We start from the raw sequence: 19,604 nt of genomic DNA on the forward strand, positions 1-19,604 counted from the left end.
CACTGCCGACCTTCCGATTAACGGCCAACCCGCTCTACCTCTATTAGATTTTAATATAACTGCTTCCAGTCATAGCTTGCATTCAGGGTACTAGGGACCAGCTCGTTTGTGGCTCCAAGGGAGGCCTCCAAGGGGGGCCTATGCTGTCTTCCAATCTCATGCTGTCCATCAATTGTATTTCACCTATTTAACCAAGAATGACAGAGCTAGAGACTGATGTACCACTGGGTAGTAGGATTAGAGTAGTTTGCTCTTTTTTCTGTATGTAGGTTAGAAATTATACTGTAGATTGCATGCGCATTTGTAGTATTTAGTGGCCTTTTATTGTGGCCAGCCTAAGGCCCACCTGTGCAATACCCATGCTGTCTGATCAGCATCTTGATATACAACACCTGTGAGGTGGCAAGTTGAGAAGTGCTCACTAACACAGATTTTGACAGATTTGTGAACAATATTTGAGAGAAATGGGCCTTTTGTGTACAGAGAGAAAGTCTTAGATCTTTGAGTTCAGCTCATGATGAATGGGGCAAAAACAAAAGGGTTGCGTTTATAATTTTGTTCAGCGTATTTAGACAATGTACTTCAAATATATATATTTGCTTAGTGTTTGGGCCCCTATGTACAAGCTTCAGAAAAAAAGGGTGTCCCTTTCACAAATCTGTATTATTAATTATATTGTACTTGTATTTTAATGTTTTGTGAAAAACTAAACTGGACTGAACTAAACTGAATTGAGCTTGGCATCGTGCAGCGACAAAGACTAAAACTAACACTGAAACTAAAAACAACTAAACTAAAACTAAGCACTTTCAAAAAATAAAAACTAAACTAACAAAACCACGTTAAAAACTAATTAAAACTAAATTGAAAACAAAGTCAAAATTAATCAAAACTATAATATCCTTGTTGAAAATACTAGTGTGATTCAGATGGTTTGTGAGTTAACAACATGTCTTTGCTTACATGTTATTTCTATCCTAGCACCAAGATTCAACAGGCATTCAGCGCACAATCTGATGTGCCTCAAAACTGATACTGTACAGTACGGTGTATCTTCTTATGTGCCTCATATACAGTACTGTTTCTATATATACACAGTTATTTTTATTAATGTTAGATACAAGTAAGAATAAATGGGCTAAACATGACAGGCTAAAGATTCCAGTGTGTGCTTGTAGCAGTAGAGTACGTTTTTATCTGTTGTTTTGTTTTCCTACTTCTCAAGTAGGTATCCATTGCATCAAAAAAAGAAAACCAGCTACCTTCTTCTTGTCTGTGGGATATGTTCACAGTTTTCTAAATGGTTTGGAAGTTTACATTAAAATTTAAGATGCAGAAAAGTCAAATGAATAACAATCATGTTAGTACCTGAAGCCTGCTCTTTCTCTGCTGCAGCTGGGTGTGCAGCAGCTCTCTGTTCCTGATGGCGTCACTCAGCTCGTCCTGCAGGTCGTCAGATTTCTCAGGACCAAACACAGAGTCTAGCAGGTCCCCCTTCACCTGCAGCAGACTGAAACGTTCCTGCAGCTGGACACTGTCCTTCAGCAGACGCTAAAAAGGACACAAACGGAGAACACATGAAGTCTGATATTTCAAACTTTTGTTCAGGCACCCCCTCTTTAAATGTTCCACCCTGCTGACCAAAGTTAATGATATTCACAGTGCAAATGAGCTCTAGACTTAGGGTTGTAAGGGGATGTTATGGAAACTATGACAAACCCTACTACCACAGACCTTACAGTGAACTTGAGCCAACCGAATGGCTGTGAGACCACTCCATGCTCTGACGAAAGCCTCCAGTAGGAAGTCAGGAGATAAAAAAAGATTCTAGTTGGGCCCAGAGCTAAGATCTGCCTAGCGGCATGGAATATCTGCACCATGTTCACGACATCTAAAACAGTGCACGTCATGAAATGAGAAGACAGAGGCTGGACAATCTGGAGATTAGTGGGTGCTGATGGACCGGCTCCGGGAAGTGACGAGCGATGGCTTTGACCTTTGCTTGAACAACAACTGTGTCATTGGTGGCACCACCTTTCCACAGATTAAGCCACAAGTTCACATGGAAGTCCCCTGATGGTTCCACTATCAATCAGATCGACCACATCTTGATCAATGGAAAGTGCAGCAGATCTTGATGTTCGAGTTAACCGTGAAGTCGATGTCAACAGTGACCACTAACTTCCAACAGCCACCATCAAGCTGAAACAAAGGAAAGCCACAAAACAGTCAACCCAGCTGCTGAAATGCCAAAAAAACACAACAAAGATTTTGGCTTGGAGCTGAGGAACCGCTTGCGTGCTCTAGCTGACCCTACAGATATCACTAGCAAGTGGGGGACCATCAAAGAGTTTTAAGAAAAGACAGTCACCAAAGACTTAGGCTACAGAAAGAAAAGAACAAGGAGCACTTTATAAAAAACAGAAGCATGAAAAGAACTGAAGGTCAAGATGTTAGCACCAAATCACCGTCTACATGGAAAAGGACAACGGGTGAAAAAGAGCACCAGGAGAGACAAGAGGGCCTCTGTAGAGAACTTAGCAGGTAATGCTAAGCTATTGCTGCTGCTGTAAGAGGTGAGATAAGTACTATTTACAAGATCACAAAGCAACTCAGTGGCAAGAACACCAACCAGTAGGCCACTGTCAAAGGCAAGGATGGCATAACAACAGATCTCAAACAGACTGCAAGATGGTTACAACATTTTCGCTAAGTACTCAACAGCGCAGTGCCAGATTAATTTGCTAACCTTCCACCAGCAGAGGCTGTCCTTGAAACACAGAACATGAACATTGGATATTTCCACCCACACCGAATAGACCTAGGCAGCTGTTAATATACCTAGGCAGTAGGGGGTGGGGGAAAAAAAATCTATTCTCAGATGCATCGCGATGCGGACGTGGAAGATTCTGAATCGATTAACAAATGTCAATCTCCGTTACTGGTCTCAGACCTGTGTTCCCCCTGTACACTGTGGGCACATTAGGCAAGCAAGTATTTTGACCATATCATATTTTCCAACTCAAAGCTGTATAAAGTTGAACGCTTAGATTAGACCGCAGGCCCCTCATATAACAGCTTCTTTTTTACATGTGAAGGAAAAAACTATACACACAGAGCATGTTCACCTTCCCATTAAAAGCTGTACATGAAGGCAGAGTAGGTGACTATGATAAAGAAAAGGCGCAAATTAACTGCAAAAGACTTGAGTAGAATTAAACGCGAAGCTACTAGAACCCCGATATCCTCCAAGGGTCTATGGCTGGATCACCTATGGAAACAGGGCACAAATTTGAGGTGGAGGAGGCGTACTGGTATGGGCTGCTATCATTAAGGATGAGTAGACCTTTTCAGGTTGAAGATGGACTGAAACTCAACTCCCAGACTTCCTGCCACTTTCTGGAAGATCCTTTCTTCCGCAGTGGTACAGGAAGAAGTCCTTAGTATTCAAGAAGGTCATGATCTTTATGCAGGACAGTGCTCCATCACATGCAGTACTCCACTGCTTGGCTAGCCAGCAAGGGCCTTAAAGATGCCCGAAGAATGACCTGGCCCCCAACCTCACCTGACTTGAATCTAATATTCTTATATAGTACTTGTGGGCCCTTCTCAAACTTGAGATTTACAGTGAGGGAAGAAAATACCACCATTTGAACAGCATTTGGGGAAAGCTGATTGTGAACACATCAAGAAACTGATACATTTTGTAGTTAATTTGCGCCTTTTCTTCTCCATGAGCTTTTTACTCCCCAATTGACTATTAGCAACAACATGTTTGATTGTCTGGTGGTCTCACCTCAAAATTTAAGCTTTTTCTAGAGTGTTGCATCTATCTGAAAGACATTTTGCAATTTTTGACTATGTACAGTGTAGGGAACAGTGTGTCCCTCAATAAAAGTCTGTCTGTTGTTTCCCCAACTGCTGGAAAGCATGTTTTTTGGCTATTTAGAACATTAGTTAAATAAGTAACAAAATAATATTAGCTGCATGTCATTACTACCTACTTGTCCAGGGTTGAGAACATCAGTTACAAGCTACACTAGTGTACAGTTCTGTCCTGTACATATCCTGTACATACTGATCAATGAAATTATAGTTCAATTTCAGTTTTCAGAGGAGTATGGTTGTTAAAGAAAGGACGGTGGTGACCATTGTTGTGAACAAACCAGTGTGGATTTGTGCATTTTATATCAAATAAATTTGGAAGACTCCAAATTTCTTCTCTCTCCCTGGGAGAAAGCGGAGGGGCTGAGATATCAACCCTCAACAGACAGCTGAAGTGACCAAAGGAGGGCTTGAAAGGTTTGCTTTCCCTAAGTGCTGTTTCTGGGCAGTTTGATCGTACAACTGGCCACCTTTGGCACCTGACTGTTAAAATGACAAAGAAACACTAACCTGAAGTTAGCTTTCTCCTGAACAGCCCATCAGAACTCTTTTTAAGAGAGGGCAGGAAACCCTCAACTTCCCCCCCACACACGTAACCATGGCAACTGACCTCCCTCTTTGTTTAATTACCTCACATCAAAGGATATTCTCCTCTTCACACCCAGATGTGAGAAACTCCAGAACACCAGAGGAAGACACTGCCCTGCATTCCTTTATGTAAACAGGGAGTACTGTCTCCTCAAAACTCAAAGCATTACCTTGTTTAATTAAATAATCTTTAAGTTACTTAACCAGGTCTCTCCACTCCATTTGAGTAGTTATGTTAACATGTTAACATTTTTCAGCTCGAATTTAATGTTAAATCATTAAGCTCCGGAGCAAAGGGTTGTTCAAAGAATAATCAAGTTGAATATCTACTCCTCATGGAACCAGAGCTCCCCCAACTGGACAAAATAAGTATTACATGCCATCGTTCTGAAATGCCGTTTAATGTATAAATGTCACTCTGTATTTACCTGTTCATAATCTGATGCCGTTCGTGTAGCTTGCTTACATTCTGTACTGAGCCTTGGGGCCCCCCTGTGGAGAGGCAGTGGGAGGAAGATAATTGTCCTTGCCACAAAACATTGTAGGAACACCCCGAGAGGTAGGATTCAAACCACAGGAGTGCTTTACTCGAGATGCCCATTGCTGAGAGAGCGGATAGGAGGATCATGTGATTGACTGTGTCAAAGGCAGCTGATAGGTCAAGCAGGATAAGGACCGAGGATTGGGCTGCAGCTTTAGCTGACCTTAGGGCTTCTGTTACAGACAGAAGAGCCGTTTCAGTAGTGTGGGCACTCTTAAAACCAGACTGATATGGATCTAGGAGGTCATTCCTTGAGAGGAATTCTGTGACCTGTTGAAGACTGCTCGTTCGATAGCTATGGATAAAAACGGTAGAAGTGAAGCCCTCCCTCGACCCTACAACTTGAGTAGGGTTGAGGGAGGGCTTTTAGAGCAAGGGTGTAACCTGTGGCCCTTTTGAAAGTATACGGGGATGTTCCCGAAGCCAGAGAAGTATTTATCGCATGAGTGATTGCCGGTAGGAGATATGGCTTGGAGGAGATTTGTAGGAATCGGGTCCATTTGGTAGCCCTTAAGGGCCGCAGGGTCTTTGGTTTGTCGCCATTTTCTTTGAGTGGCTCTGAGATCTGTACGGATCCCACAGATGGTATCAGTTAGCCATGGGTGGGACTGGTTCTGGTGAGCAGGGTTGGTGGATAGAGGACACAGGCTATTCCAGGCATGAGCACAGAGATTGTGCGGCATCATTGACCTCGAGTGGGGAAAATGTGTTGAGGGGAGGTAGAGCGGAGGATACCAGAGAGGCAAAGTGAGTGGGAGACAGGTTACGGAGGTGGCGGCAGTGTGAGACATAAGGTGCTGCAACAACGGGCTGTTCCTGTAGGCACGCAGGTATATAGAGATAATGGTCTGACACATGTAGAGGTGGCACAGTTTCGGATAAGAACAAGGTCAAGCAGAGACTGAATCAGAGACAGGAAGTCTCTGCTGGGTTTGATTTGAGGACAGGTAGGGGACAGTCATGCTCTGGGATTGAAGACAGCAGTGTCTCTAGCTTGTACACAAAGTTTCACACTGATTCGGGGGTAGCAGCTGTGTGATTTCCCAGTCCTCCCTGACGGTCGGGGGGTGTGGGTGAAAGAGTAATTGGTGGACAGCGCAGCGGGGGTAGCAGAGTTTTCTGGTTTGATCCAGGTCTCAGTGAGCGCCAGTAGCCCGAGAGATCATGTGTTAGCATAAGCAGTGATGAAGTCAGCTTTGTTATCCATGACCCAACAGACAAGTCAACAGAAGTGGGTGGTGTCTTATTTCTGTGCTTAATGGCATGATACCTCTAGCGTGCAGCAGAGACAACAGGAATAGTATAGTAGCACATGGCCTGAGTTTAGTTGTAGCCGGCAGCTTTAAGTGAGTAGGAGTGCTTAGGAAAAGCTACTCTTGTAGGCGGCCTTGCTCGGTGGACTCGCGCAGGTAGACTCGCTGGTCTTTACCCACGTAGGTTTTCACACAAAGAGCCGACGCTTACGCTGATGCTTCAGTGGTAGGTTTCACTGAAGTAGTATGAGTCTAATTGCATACAGGTGTTGTGCATTAAGACTGGCTGCCCCCAGCTGAGATCGCCCTCTGGATTACCAAAACAAAAGGTTGGTTTCAGTGGGCGGGACACACCCAGATGTTTGAGCTCGCTCAGCCGGCCTTCTTCTAGTAGAATGCTCAGTATTCATCATCACAGATATGGAATTTTAGCAGGAATTCAAAGGCTAAACTACTGTTAAATGAATCTGTTAATCATGAACTGTCAAGGAAGTGAATTATACAAGATTATTTGAAAACACAAATGCATGGCAGCATGTGAGCTCCTATTAATCAGTCAGAAGCAGTTTAAACAGAGGTGTGTTGTGTATTTTGTGTATTAAAAATTGAGTGAAACGTAGTGACCACCTGTTATATTACTGTATATGCCTCTTTTCATCATCACTACTTATATGTATAAGTCCAGTTGCGCTTTAAGTGAGAATGCTAATTATTATTATCCTATGCCATTATTAACTCATCCATTCCAGGGTTGTGTGGAGATGTTTATTTGTGATTTACCATCAGAAAATATCTTTTAATTTCTCTGATTTAATGCTGCACCTTCTCTTCATTCACTGGCTTAAATCTATCGTTACATTTGGCTTTTCGCTATCTGTGCTTGTCTGCTGTTTGCTGCTGAGCAGGTTGCGTACAGTGGCTTTTTTAAAAGATTGTTTGCTGAAACAACTGCCTGCTAAGGCCAAAAACGATGCTATGAGAGCAGTGAGAGTGGACTGAACAGTGACATTGTTTAATACATTGTTATCACACAAATATAAATTATAGCTGCTTTAAGGAAATGTGTGTTTTACCTCTATGTTCTGCACCAACATGGCGATGTGGGAGAAGTCAGTAACCTCAGCAGAAGCTTCCAGAACCTCAGAGACCATTTGGCTCCACTGGGTGTAGACCAGCAGTGGGTCCTGGAGAATGTTTCTCAGCCCTGACTCTGACTCTGAACAAAGCCTCGTCACTCTGCATTTCACACTGCAACATGAGCACACAAGATATTTTAAGAGACCATTTGAAGAGACCTTTTGTAAAGGACATTTACAAGAGAATTACAAAACTGACCAACAAAGCTGTAATTGTTTTGTACAAATATGTAACAATATGTGCAAAACATATTGTATTCCATCACTTTCTGGTGTTTCTGGCTCTGGAGCTGTGGAGTCTGGATTTGTGGTTGTGAGTCACCTGCTGCCACCCTCTGCTACAATTATTATTACTAGCCCTAGTGTTATTATTATCACACTATTTCTCTGACCACTAAGGCTCTAATTTTGTCCTCAGCACACCCATATTTACTTTATATGATACTATACGTTGTATACTTTTTTTTTCCCTTTCTGTGGGGAAAAAAGAAGAAGACTTAACATGGAAGTAAACAATTAGGGGTTTGAAAAGCAGCTTTGCAAATGTTTTATGAGAAGGGAAAAGCATGTGTTTTGGTGAGAAACATTAAATGTAATGTGAACTTTATTTACAAGAAAAGCTTACAGAGTACCTTGAACAAAAAGTAAGGCAACATAACAATTACTTATAAAAACGTTCTTGGCAGTATAAAGTGATTTCATGCTTGGTCACTTACCAATTGCCCCCTGACAAAAAAAGCACTTGTCACAGACAACGTCAAGGACAGTCAGAGTGCGACTTCACAGTTTGTTATAGGAATTCAAATATTAAAGTTCCCTCCCATCAAAAACATGTTTTGGTTATTGTTCATCACTGTGATGTTTGAGCTTCACTGTGCAGAATGATGGATGTGCAGTTTGTTTTCACATTCATCTGCTCACCTTAAATCTCAGCTTAACACCTTGACGCACCAGCAGGATTTAACTAGGGCATAACTAGTTTGGAAATCAATCACGGTCCAATATGCAACTTACAAAAGTTTGACAAGTAAAGTGGATTGTAACTGCATCTTGCATCAGGTTAAACTTTTAGTTTGGCCAATTCTGTATGACCAAATAAAACAAATTAATTCATCAGCCTTTATCAAACGTTAGCCTGCTACCATGCTATACTAAGATGGTGAACATTCCCTGCTCTACATCAGCATGCTAACCAATGTTAGACTTAGCTCAGAGTCGTGGCTGTAGATATATAGACTTGTTCTTGAATTTCTTGAAGAAAATCAAAAGGAATTCATTCTTATATTTGTTCTGATGGTAGATAAACATGTTTTCACCTTCTGGTAACCATGAATAATACATGTCCAATAGTAGAATCAGAATCAGCTTTAATGTCCAGGTATGTGTACACACAGAGGAATTTGCCTCCGGTCTTACACACAGACTACAGCATAAAGTACACACATACACACACCAACAAAAACAACATTTGTAGACAGCAAGAAAATAGTGTAATGGAGCACAGTGCAAAGCATGCTGGAAGAAATATGTTTGTGCAGGTGTTATTATGTACATGAGGTAGGTGGATATTATATATACACACAGTAATAAATTCAATATGAACAGCTGCTGAGTTACAAAAGTGACAAATAAATAATAATAAACAGTATAGTATACAGACTTTTGGACAGACATTTATATCTAAGATACAACTTTAAGCAGCTACAATGGAGTATGATTAAATTGAGAGCACAAATATTAGAGCTCTGTGGCTTTAACATTGCGAGTCATTTTATTAATAGGTTTTCAATAATGAATGGTGTCACATCCTCTTTGCTCATGTGTCAGCGTTGTGGTTGTCTGCCATAAATTTACTCTTAATCCATTGTCAAGACACATTTTTACAATACACCTTTTAGATCATGGTCATTTTTAACTATATATTTTAACCGGATAAAGGATCTTCAGATGTCTTAAGTTTTGAAAGAAATAAGCTGAGCAACATTAGTGGCAGCTATTGCTCGGTCAGCGCAGAACAGCATCAGAAAAACACTGAATTTTAACATCAAACTGCTTAATTCAGTGTTTTAACTGGTTATAATAACATGCTAACCATGTAGCAACATCTTCATGCTGCACAGCCACTTAACAGGACGAAGCTCAGCTAAAAGCTCATGCTAACCACTTTTACCAAAAATAAACAAGTCAAACCCAAAGCAATTGACTTAGCATGTAGCAAAAAGCATTCTGTGTCTGAACACGGTGCAAGCTTGCAGTCACAGTACTCCCGGTAGCTCTCATTTCATGCTATCCACACAAACAAACTATGTCTTGCCGTCTTTGTCATCAAAAGTTGTGTCTGGTTGAATAAAACCACTAGTAATTTCTACTCCAATGCCTCTGGGCCATTTTGGAACCATCTGAGTTGACCTGTTTTCATTTGATTTACAGTTATTATTCTGCGTTTACAGATGGCTTCTCGACATGGAAATGGACCAGAAGTGATGTCAGAACAAAGGCAGCCTCTCTCCCAATGGATAATTAGCTTTGGACAACCATGAGAGATAGAACTAGATACAGAAATATTTATAGCCAGCCAGCCATCCCTCACTGCAGACAGGAACTGCTTCGAGACATCCTTCACCCAAAGCTGCAGAGGCAGATAGCTGCCTACCATGACTCATGGTTCTGCTCAAGGTTTCTCTACCTCCTAAAAGGAAGTGTTTCCTTGTTTGTGTGCTTGCTCGTCATGGGAACTGTTGGGTCTCTGTTAATACTATTACAAAGAGTACGTGCTCTATATGAAAAGTGCAAAGAGATGACTTTTATGAATTGGTGCTATAGAAATAAGACTGAATTGAATGGCACAACTAGCACTTGTAAATAGTTTTTGATGTGTGTTGGTTAGAATGTTATTTTTGTCCCCTGATTGCCAAGACTGGAACTTTCATTATTATTCTCTGTGTGATCTGAATTAAATTCTGAGATTACATTTTTCTTTTGTCTTTATGGTCATATAGCTATTTCTACATTCATGCAGCATACATATTCTGATTTCCTAGGTTGTCCTGAAAGAAAAGAAAGATGTATATAACTTGATTGTGCATTACAGGATTAAGGTTATACAATATGTTTTGATGTTTCACATATTTCATACATTATTGGTTTTATTCAACTTTTAAAGCCAGCAATCCAGTTTAGTATAAGCCTTCAACAGCCAACGATCTTCAGAAATTGCTTCTTTGATTTATGTCTTTTTATATTGTCTTGTGTTTCTTTACCATCTTGTATTCATACTTATTTGTAGGATGGTAGATTTATTTTGTCACAATACAACAAGTTGTAGAGTGAAACTCAGTTTATAACTCCCTTCTGCTACATAGCAGACAAGACACATTAAAATAGAAGCAATTGTAAAAATGGTAGACAGAAATAAACTATCATCAGTGGAGCAGTGCTGATGATGAATTTGATTTAGAGTTTTAAAATCTGATAGCTTGGGGGGGGAAAGCTGCTCTGCAGTCTGGTGGTGTGGCAGCAGAAACTTCTATATCTCTTCCCAGAATGCAGCAGGGTGAACAGGCTGTGGCTGGGTGGGTGCTGTCCTTTAGTATCCTTTGGGCTCTGTAGGTACCTCACCTCTCCGATATCACTGATGCTCAGGAGATGGCTACCAATGATCTTCTGAGCAGTTTTAATCACCTGCTGCAGAGCCCTCTGGTCCTGGGCCGTGCACATCCCATGTCAGTTTGTGATATTTCCAGGCAGGATGCCTTTTATTGCTCCTCTGTAAAAGCTGACAAGAACTTGGCACTGGAACTTGGCCTTATTAAGTTTCCCTAAGAAATACAGTTGTTTCTGAGCTTTCTTCACCAGCGTGGAGATGTGAGGTGACCATGTCAGCTTCTCTGTGATGCTGATTCCCAGGAACCTGAAACTGTTCACCTGCTCCACCTCAGCTCCACTGATGAAGACAGGAGCGTGTGTGTTATCTCGTTTTTTTCTTGAAATCAGTGATTTGCTGACATTGAGCAGTAGGTTGTTCTCTGTGCACCACTCTGCAAGATTATGATTTTCCTCCCGAAATGAAATCTCATTGTTTTTTGAAAATTCTGTCTTACTACTAAAGTACTTTGAATTGCATTGTAGAAAGCATTAAACAAATACCTTTGCTTTTAATTTGTTTAAGCTATATACAGAGTCACACTTAATATTCTAAAGTTGGACTGATGGAGAATGTTTTGAGGCAACCATTTGGTACTGCAAGTAAGCTTTAACAATAATTATTTACAGGCATTATGTTGCCTACATGTGCCACACAAGGTTTTAAATTTTAAACAGTGTTAGGATTCCTGTCACATACCTCTGATGTTCTTTGACAACAGCCAGGACCTCATCAGAAAGGTGGCGTGAGTCCTCTGAGAACCTGAAGAGCTCCTTGAGCTGAGCCTTGAGAAGTTCCACTTGGGACTCCTCCCCTGCCAGAGTATTCCTCACACCCTGCAAGACACAAATATGGAAGTAAGTTCAAGCCACAACAGCAGCAAACCAAAGGGTGTGATTTTTACCACAGACACCGGAGACACACTCACTCAGTCACTGTCTATACTGCTTACTGCCATGTTCACGTCATATTGTCAGCAGGCATACTAACATGTATCCTGTTACTGCCGAATGACTGAAGCTAAGCAGGTGTGGGCTACTCGGATGCGAGACATCCTGGGAAAACTAAGTTGCTGTTGGTGTTACATCTGAGGCCAGTGGGGGTTAGTCTTGCATGATGTACGAAGCTTTGAACTATTCTTTACAAACCTAACAGAAGGTGTTCCTCTTCTTCCCATGATGCCTGCAGCATGATGCCTAGTTGTTCAGCTCCAGAAAAAAATCCCAGAATGCACAGTAAGAAGCTGTAATCCTTGCATGCATGCTGTGCTTCCACGCTGGAAGCTACATCAGTACACTTCCAATAGACCCTTTTCTCAGCCTTGCTGTGTCTCATACAGAGTATTGAGTACTGTTATGTTGTTAACAGCACACACTCTGTAAAGGGGTAGTAAGTGATTCAGCAGAAGGATTGTACATATTTGAACTCTACTGCCAAACAAATACACCCCTCCCTTCAGTGCTCCCTCAGAGGCTGCGTTCCTTAGATTTCAAATCTCGGAGTTGAAGAAGCCTTTGCCCTTGCCTGCTCATTTAACTTTCTTCTCTGTTTCTACTCTTCAGACCTCTTCCTCTTTGGCTGTTTCTTGGCCATGTCTCCTGCACAGTACGTGGAGTCCAGCACGTTTGAATGTGCCGGTGTAGACAACTCAATCTCCCTCTGCTCCTACGCCGCCTGTTGATTGGCTGGAACAGTATCGTGGGCAAGGTCCGCACCAATTTCTTTGTGTTTCATTTACAGACCAAGGGCTGTGTAGGATACACAGAGAACAGAGAGCTTTCAAACCATGAGGAAATATTTGCTAAATTTAACAAAAAGTATCTTGGATTACAATCATTTACTATCCCTTTAATGAAGATTAAATCTGATGATTAATGTGAGACAATAGACATTTGTGTGCTTAACATTATGGCAAGCTATAGCAAGAACAGCACAGGTTCAGCAAAGATGGCTCTATCCCATTTACATGTTCAGTCAGCCCGCATGCATAGCACCAAAGCCCTGGTAGTGGCTGATGTAATTAGACTGCAGCCATTACTAATGTCTTGAATAGATAACACAGCTGCACATAGTAAACAATGAGTGACCAACAGTATTATAATTAGTATTATTGTGAGTGGCTGCTAACTGGCACGCATAAATGAAGCGTAGCAACAATTACTTTATCAGCTGCCGCTGTGATTACTCTGCTATCACACATCTGTGAAAAGAGTTCATCAAAAGCAGAGCTGTGAAAACCCCACACCAAACTTCATTATTGTTATTTAACTATTGATGCAGCTACATATGCACACCTTCATTTTTATTTTTCATGACGTTTTACATGACTTTCTAACTACCTCAGTATGTTGGAAATAAATTCAGTGCAGCTGTTTTTGGAGAAATCTGACAACAGTCCAACCAGTCCAACATTGTGTCTCAGCTCAGTGAGGGATCAGTATCAATCAACAACCCAGTCAGTGTCCAAAATCCAATTCACTGTACAGTACAATGACGCAATCCCTACTGAACTAGTGAGACACCCAAACCTGCTCAGAGAGTGTCAGAAGTAAAAAGCGTCAATATACAGGTAGTTATGTAAATGCTAATTTTTCATCCTTCCTTTTCACAAGAAGCAGGTTAGAGACAGTGTTTCCTTATGCAGGTATGTCAGAGAGGAACTCAAACTCTTGATTTGGCATATTATATACATGGTCCACATACTAAACAGGCAAACCCCGTCTAGATCTGGGCCAAAATATAGTTTAATCCAGAAAAAGAAATTGAGACACATGGCTATCACGTCACCTCGCCTGTTAAATTTCAGCCATTAGTAGCCACAGTCTGTTGAGGCTGAAACAGTGAAATAGCATATTCAAAACTACCCAATACAGAGAAAAGAGACTGACAGTGACACAGCAGGCTGAAGGGTCAGTGGACTATGGAAATATGCGTTCCCCCAAAGAAAGCACAAGTTGGTCATACAATGAAGATGTTCTTTCAGTTAGACATATCACTCACCTAATCCATCCTTTGTGCACCTGTGACACTGCTGACATTTTCTAAGTGGACCTCCAAGACTATTTAGTACCCTGATACATGGCATAACAAATGAAAGTACGCTATATTCCCAGCATTGGACACAGAAATGTCATTTCCATTTACTGCTGAAGATGGCTTATTTCCAGATCTTGACATGTGCTCTCATGAATTACTAACATACACATACAACTCTATTGTCTTTAACGTTAGGACCATTAGTGAAGCATGTTCTATAATTCTTTGGCTTCTCTTTCCATTACCTTTCAATCCAAATTCTGAGCTAAATATTTCACCTACAGTGGTATATTTTGCAATATGGATATAGTTGTTTGCAATCCATTTCACTTCTTAAACTAAAAGTGAAAACACATTGTGTCACAGTGAGCTGACAGCCTGACTACATTCCAGCGGATGCCAGACAGTCCCCAGGTCATTTAGCATTCCAGTCACAACCAGCTCCACAGGTAGAGCTCTTCCACTGTAAGATTCTCTGTGAACACCTTCTGCCGGCTCTCCCCTTTATCTGTCACATGCTGCAGACATATAAAGACATGACATCAAAACTGAATACTACAGAGGCACAGCTTGTCATGTTTGTCTTTTTCTACTACACAAAGGGAAGGGAACACATATCAATCCAGCCAGTGGTGACGTGTCAGACAAAGAGGTAGATGAACCTGGTAATTGCCACAGTGTGAGGCACCCAGATAGAAATAATAACCTGATGGTGACACAGCTGCACCTCTCTGAGGCATTCAGTGTGTCTGCAAAGTGATATTAAAATAAAGTGATGGGATAAAGAATCCACTCAAGTGTCATTATGTCAGGGCAGGTAGATTTAATCACCTACCATTATTCAATTTCTGTACCACTGCTACTTCTACTGTCTGTATTATTGTGTTGCCCCCCCTCTCTCTCACTCCCAACCGGCCGAGACAGATGGCCACCCATCCTGAGTCATGTTTTTGAGTTTGCTTGCCTGTGTTGCAAAGTACTTGCTCATAGTGGGATTTTTTGAGCAATAAGATGACTTTCTGGATTGGCACTATATTAGTAACATCGAATTGAATATAACCTCTACAAGGGACTAGAGGAGGAATGATGTTTGTGTAAGGAGGAAAGGCATCACAAGCAGGCCAAAAAAAGACATACAAAATGAAGGTGTGCAACCACGGAGAAGAATGGATAATAGCAAGGAACAGAGAAGAGATGGAGGAGGACACAACGAGCGTAAATATTTTACTATGCTGGGAAGAAGTGGAGTGAAGTTGGCAATGCCCGAAGCAAAAAGGATTCTATCCCATGGCTGGATATCAAACCTAGATCCTTTTCTGCTACAGACTGAAATGTGTCCGCAGCACTGAGTATCAGAAAGTTCAAGCACTGACTTTGATATAAAGCATCTGACCAGATCTGTAATCTCATACTGTCATACTAAAGATTTAAAACATGGTTTTAGGGGCTTCATAGAAAGTTTTGGGTATAAATAAAGGGAAGGACACCATTGTAGGAACAACTAGAAATTGCATTTCCTGCGGAAAGTGTAAAAGTATGCTGAAGCTGAATGAACTTGCAAAACGTTACAGGAAGAGCTTAATTCAAATGCTTGAACTAGCTGAAATGCACAAAACAACAAACTTGCAAAACATTGCAGAAAATGAAGAAGAAATCAAATGCCTGAAAAGTCTTGAAGCTCAATTGCATTGAACTGCTCAAGAAAATCTGATCAGAGTTTAAATACATTGTTTAAAAGCTGAACGGTGTTATAATGTCAGAAGTGGAAATATGTTGGTCAAAAGAAAATATGGAAGTAGTAAATAGATGAATCATAGCACAACATGTCCTCAAAAAGTGGAACATGTTGATATCTGCAGTTGTGTAGTGAAATGGAGGCAGAAGCATTATAAATTGAGTTGAGAGAGAGGGAGACAGAACAAAAGAAAGACTGACAGAGAGAGAGAGACAGAAAGATAGAGAGGGAAATGAGAGACAGACGACAGAGAGTCAGATAAAGACAGCCAGTCAGACATTGACAGACCGAGACAGAGAGGTAGGCAGTCAGACAGGTAGACAGTGAAACAGAGAGAGTGCAGCCTTGCTCAGTATGTGCGTGTGAATTTGACTCATCAATCAAGTTGATGCGCTGGAGCAAGTGACAGGTGAAAAGTGATCATCCGCTGTAAAATGGATTGCCCTCTGGGGGAGCGCACGCAGCATGTTAAAGGTGTCCTATCTATACACAGCTGCTTTTATCTGTATCAAGCAGTTATAACGTGCAAATAAGCATCACTTTATGTCCGTGGTAGCAAAGGTATGTCTTTGTGAAATGTTAATGTTTCTTGTAAGGGAATAATACAACTGACGTTTTGACAAAACATTGTTATAAGCAATATAATTTGCTTATAGTTGCCGATGAAATTTGTGTTTGGTTTAATAATATTTGTTTATTGTACTGTATATTGTTTATATTTGGAAAACAGACTGTAGTCTTTATTGAACATGATTCACAGCTGGGTTAGGCTATAAATAAAATACAGGAAGTGTCGCTCTTGCCATTGTCCTTATGACATTAATTTTGCTTGCTCTGTGCCAACCAATCCACCTTTTTACCAGTTGAAATATGTAATTTGCAGTATTGCACGTGCCAAAAAGACAGAATATAGCTTAATCAGTCCTTATTACCAATTGCAATCCATTTAAATGGCCAATGCAGTTTTGCACTTGCCTAAAATCTGATTCCACTCCCTACCTTGTGACTGAAAGGTTCTCAAAATGAATTGATTTCATTTATGAGCGTTATGAGTTGTGGCTAATTGTAGCTCACCCAGTCCTTTTAACCTGTTGAAATACATTTAAAGGGCCAATACAACAAGTAACAAGTAGTTTTCCACTTGCGAAAAAGTGATTGCAGCTTCGACCTTGTGACTTAAATAAGTCTGGTCAGTGTGGAACTACATATGGTTAAGTTGAATGGTGATCCAAATAAAATCTGACTGCTTTTGCAGCGTCTCTATGGGGGAGCAATGTTGGTCCATTGTTTTGCCCTCCAGGTCACCGTGCATGTCACGTGACTGAAAAGTATGAATTGCCAACTTTAGAATGTTATAACAGAACAAGAATTAACACAAGTCATCAAGTCCCTTGGAAAAAAGGCTTGTGGTATTGATGGAATCCTCAACGAAATGATCAAATACTCAGCCAGCTGGTCCTGAGGCTCTCTGCAGTAACAAGTCCCCGACAGCCTCAGGACAGCAACACAAACTCAAGCAGACCAAACCAAATTATCAGCAAGCAGAAAGAAAAATATATTGAATACTGGAAAGAAACGACCAAAACACAAAGTAAATCACAATGTTATGTGACCCTTAAAAGAGAATTCACACTGGCAAATTACCTGAGCACAATAAAATGTCCTAAACTAAGAAAAATGTTGACAACATACAGACTGAGTGAACACAGCCTGGCCATAGAAAAGGGTCGCCACAGACAGAACTGGCTACCACAAGAGGAGAGACTCTGCTCCCAGTGTGACAGGGGACAGGTAGAGACAGAGCTGCACTTTCTAACCTCATGCCCTAGATATAAAACACTAAGACAAAAACACTTTGCAAACATTTCCCGAATTCAAATTCATATCAGACACACAGAAACTCCCCTATTTACTGGGAGAAATGCCTAGATGTCAAATAAATGCCATGAAGTGAGGACAACCAGTGGAAACTCAGAATATACTCATAAATATAATAATTGTTCTACTGCTCTACTACCAATACCACTACTACTACATTTACTACAACAGCTACTAATACCACTACCACTAATAATACTGCTTGTACTACTGAAACCACTAATACTGCTAATTATATTACCACTACTACTTCAATAACTTCCACCATCTCTACTCCTACTGCTACTATTAGTGCTATTAGTAATACAGTAGTTACTAAATCAGCTACTAATACTACTATCACTAACAATACTGCTTCTACTACGGCACTCATTATTACAACAGCTACTAATAGTACTAATACTAATAATACTGTTTCTACTGCTACAACCACTACTACTGCACTCATTACTACTCTGTCTTACTATCTAGCTGTCTCATCGGCTCTCTGTCTCACTGTCATTAATAAAAAACAAATAATAATAAAAATATATAAAAATAAAGTTAATAAATCAATAAAACAGTAAACGTGTTCTATTCACACTAATAAGGCAAAATCTGACAGTACACAAATTGATAATTAGTTCATTTATATGCACTAAAGTAGCCAGGTTACAATTGGCTTTCATCAGTAAGCTGGTGTCTTTAACATCGTGCCGCTGAGTCGTAGATTGGGGACACGGTTTTCCCAGGTAGATTTCTCCTGGAGCGTGCAGATTTCTTGGTCATGTATAAATCTGCTTTTTACTTCTGAGCACATGCAAGATAATTACATGGAGCGACACATTCATGCGTTCATAATAAGTCAAAAAAAAAAAAAAAGTCAAGTCAAAAAGTCAATAGCGACTGACGCAACATATCTACTGGATCACTAATACAGTTAAAACAAGAAAGCCCTGCTCCCAAAATAATATGCCATAATATGGTGAATGTGCTCTCCCATTATTTAGTGTTGATAGAAGTCTATATTGACTTTACCGGAAAACCACACCATTCATCTGACAAGGACTTTATGAGATTTTCATGCCACAGAAGGGTACTTCCCTTGCGAAACCATGCAGGACCACAATAAGTAGGACTTTCCTGCACCTACACTACATTTCCACTTAAGTGAATAATACTATAGATATGTTGAATAAACCTACTGTGTATTTCCTCCACTGGCCCACGATGTGTTCCTCTGTGCGGTCAGTGTAGCCCCCAGCCTCACGGCCCTCATCCAGTTCCTGGTCCAGCCCCTGCAGCAGCACCCTGAGGGAGCTGATGTCTTCTCCCAGCCGCTGGCACCTGGCCATGTACTGAGTGTGGGAATTCAGGCTGGAGCGCAGGCCCTCCTCGGCCTCACACAGACCCTGCCTTAGCCTCTGCCAGCCCAGCCTCAACTCCTCTGCTTCCTCCACTACCACTTCCGCCCCCGCAGGAGAGGTATTACCCCTCACCGCCTCCACTATGCCCTCGATATGCTGCAAGGTCTTCTCCTCGCCAGCCACGCTGTCGTCCAAAGCCTGATTCCGGGGCAGAAGAAGAAGCATTACAATGTGTTTGCTTGGAATAATAATACATATATGGCTTGGTTTGAAATCATAAAAAAAGAAGTGAAATTATCTGGAGTACAATAGCTGATGAATTTACTATAATGTATTCCTGTATTTTCAATGTAAACAATCAATTATCATTTCTACTGCACTAAATGCCTTAGAACAACAACAGCCCTCTGCTGCTCTTTTAAAACAAATGTGTTTTTTTATTACTAATACTAATGATTAATTCCTATTGTTTCTACTTTGCCGTTTTGTTAGCATGGTTTCCTTAAATAAAACACATTCTGCAAATGTTTCATTAATTAAAAGGTCTGCAAGAAAATGAGTCA

At 40.9% G+C, this 19,604-nt stretch overlaps 1 protein-coding gene across 2 annotated transcripts in view; it reads right to left on the reverse strand.

The window, feature by feature from the left end:
* Positions 1-19,604, reverse strand: part of syne3 (spectrin repeat containing, nuclear envelope family member 3) — a 67,505-nt gene that overhangs the window by 35,404 nt on the left and 12,497 nt on the right. For both annotated transcript variants that reach the window (XR_005445573.1, XM_038728274.1), the window contains exons 6-9: positions 18,880-19,239; positions 11,746-11,882; positions 7,341-7,515; positions 1,369-1,551 (exon numbers count right to left, since the gene is read on the reverse strand). Coding sequence is in view for 1 of the 2 variants with exons in the window: in XM_038728274.1 (XP_038584202.1) it covers positions 1,369-1,551; positions 7,341-7,515; positions 11,746-11,882; positions 18,880-19,239 (855 nt within the window). In the remaining variant the exon portion in view is untranslated. The remainder of the gene's footprint in view (positions 1-1,368; positions 1,552-7,340; positions 7,516-11,745; positions 11,883-18,879; positions 19,240-19,604) is intronic.

This window comes from Micropterus salmoides, unplaced genomic scaffold (genome assembly GCF_014851395.1).
Source record: "Micropterus salmoides isolate LMB-PRFRI ecotype aquatic unplaced genomic scaffold, ASM1485139v1 Ms_hic_scaffold_19, whole genome shotgun sequence".
In the NCBI taxonomy this organism is placed as follows: Eukaryota; Metazoa; Chordata; class Actinopteri; order Centrarchiformes; family Centrarchidae; genus Micropterus; species Micropterus salmoides.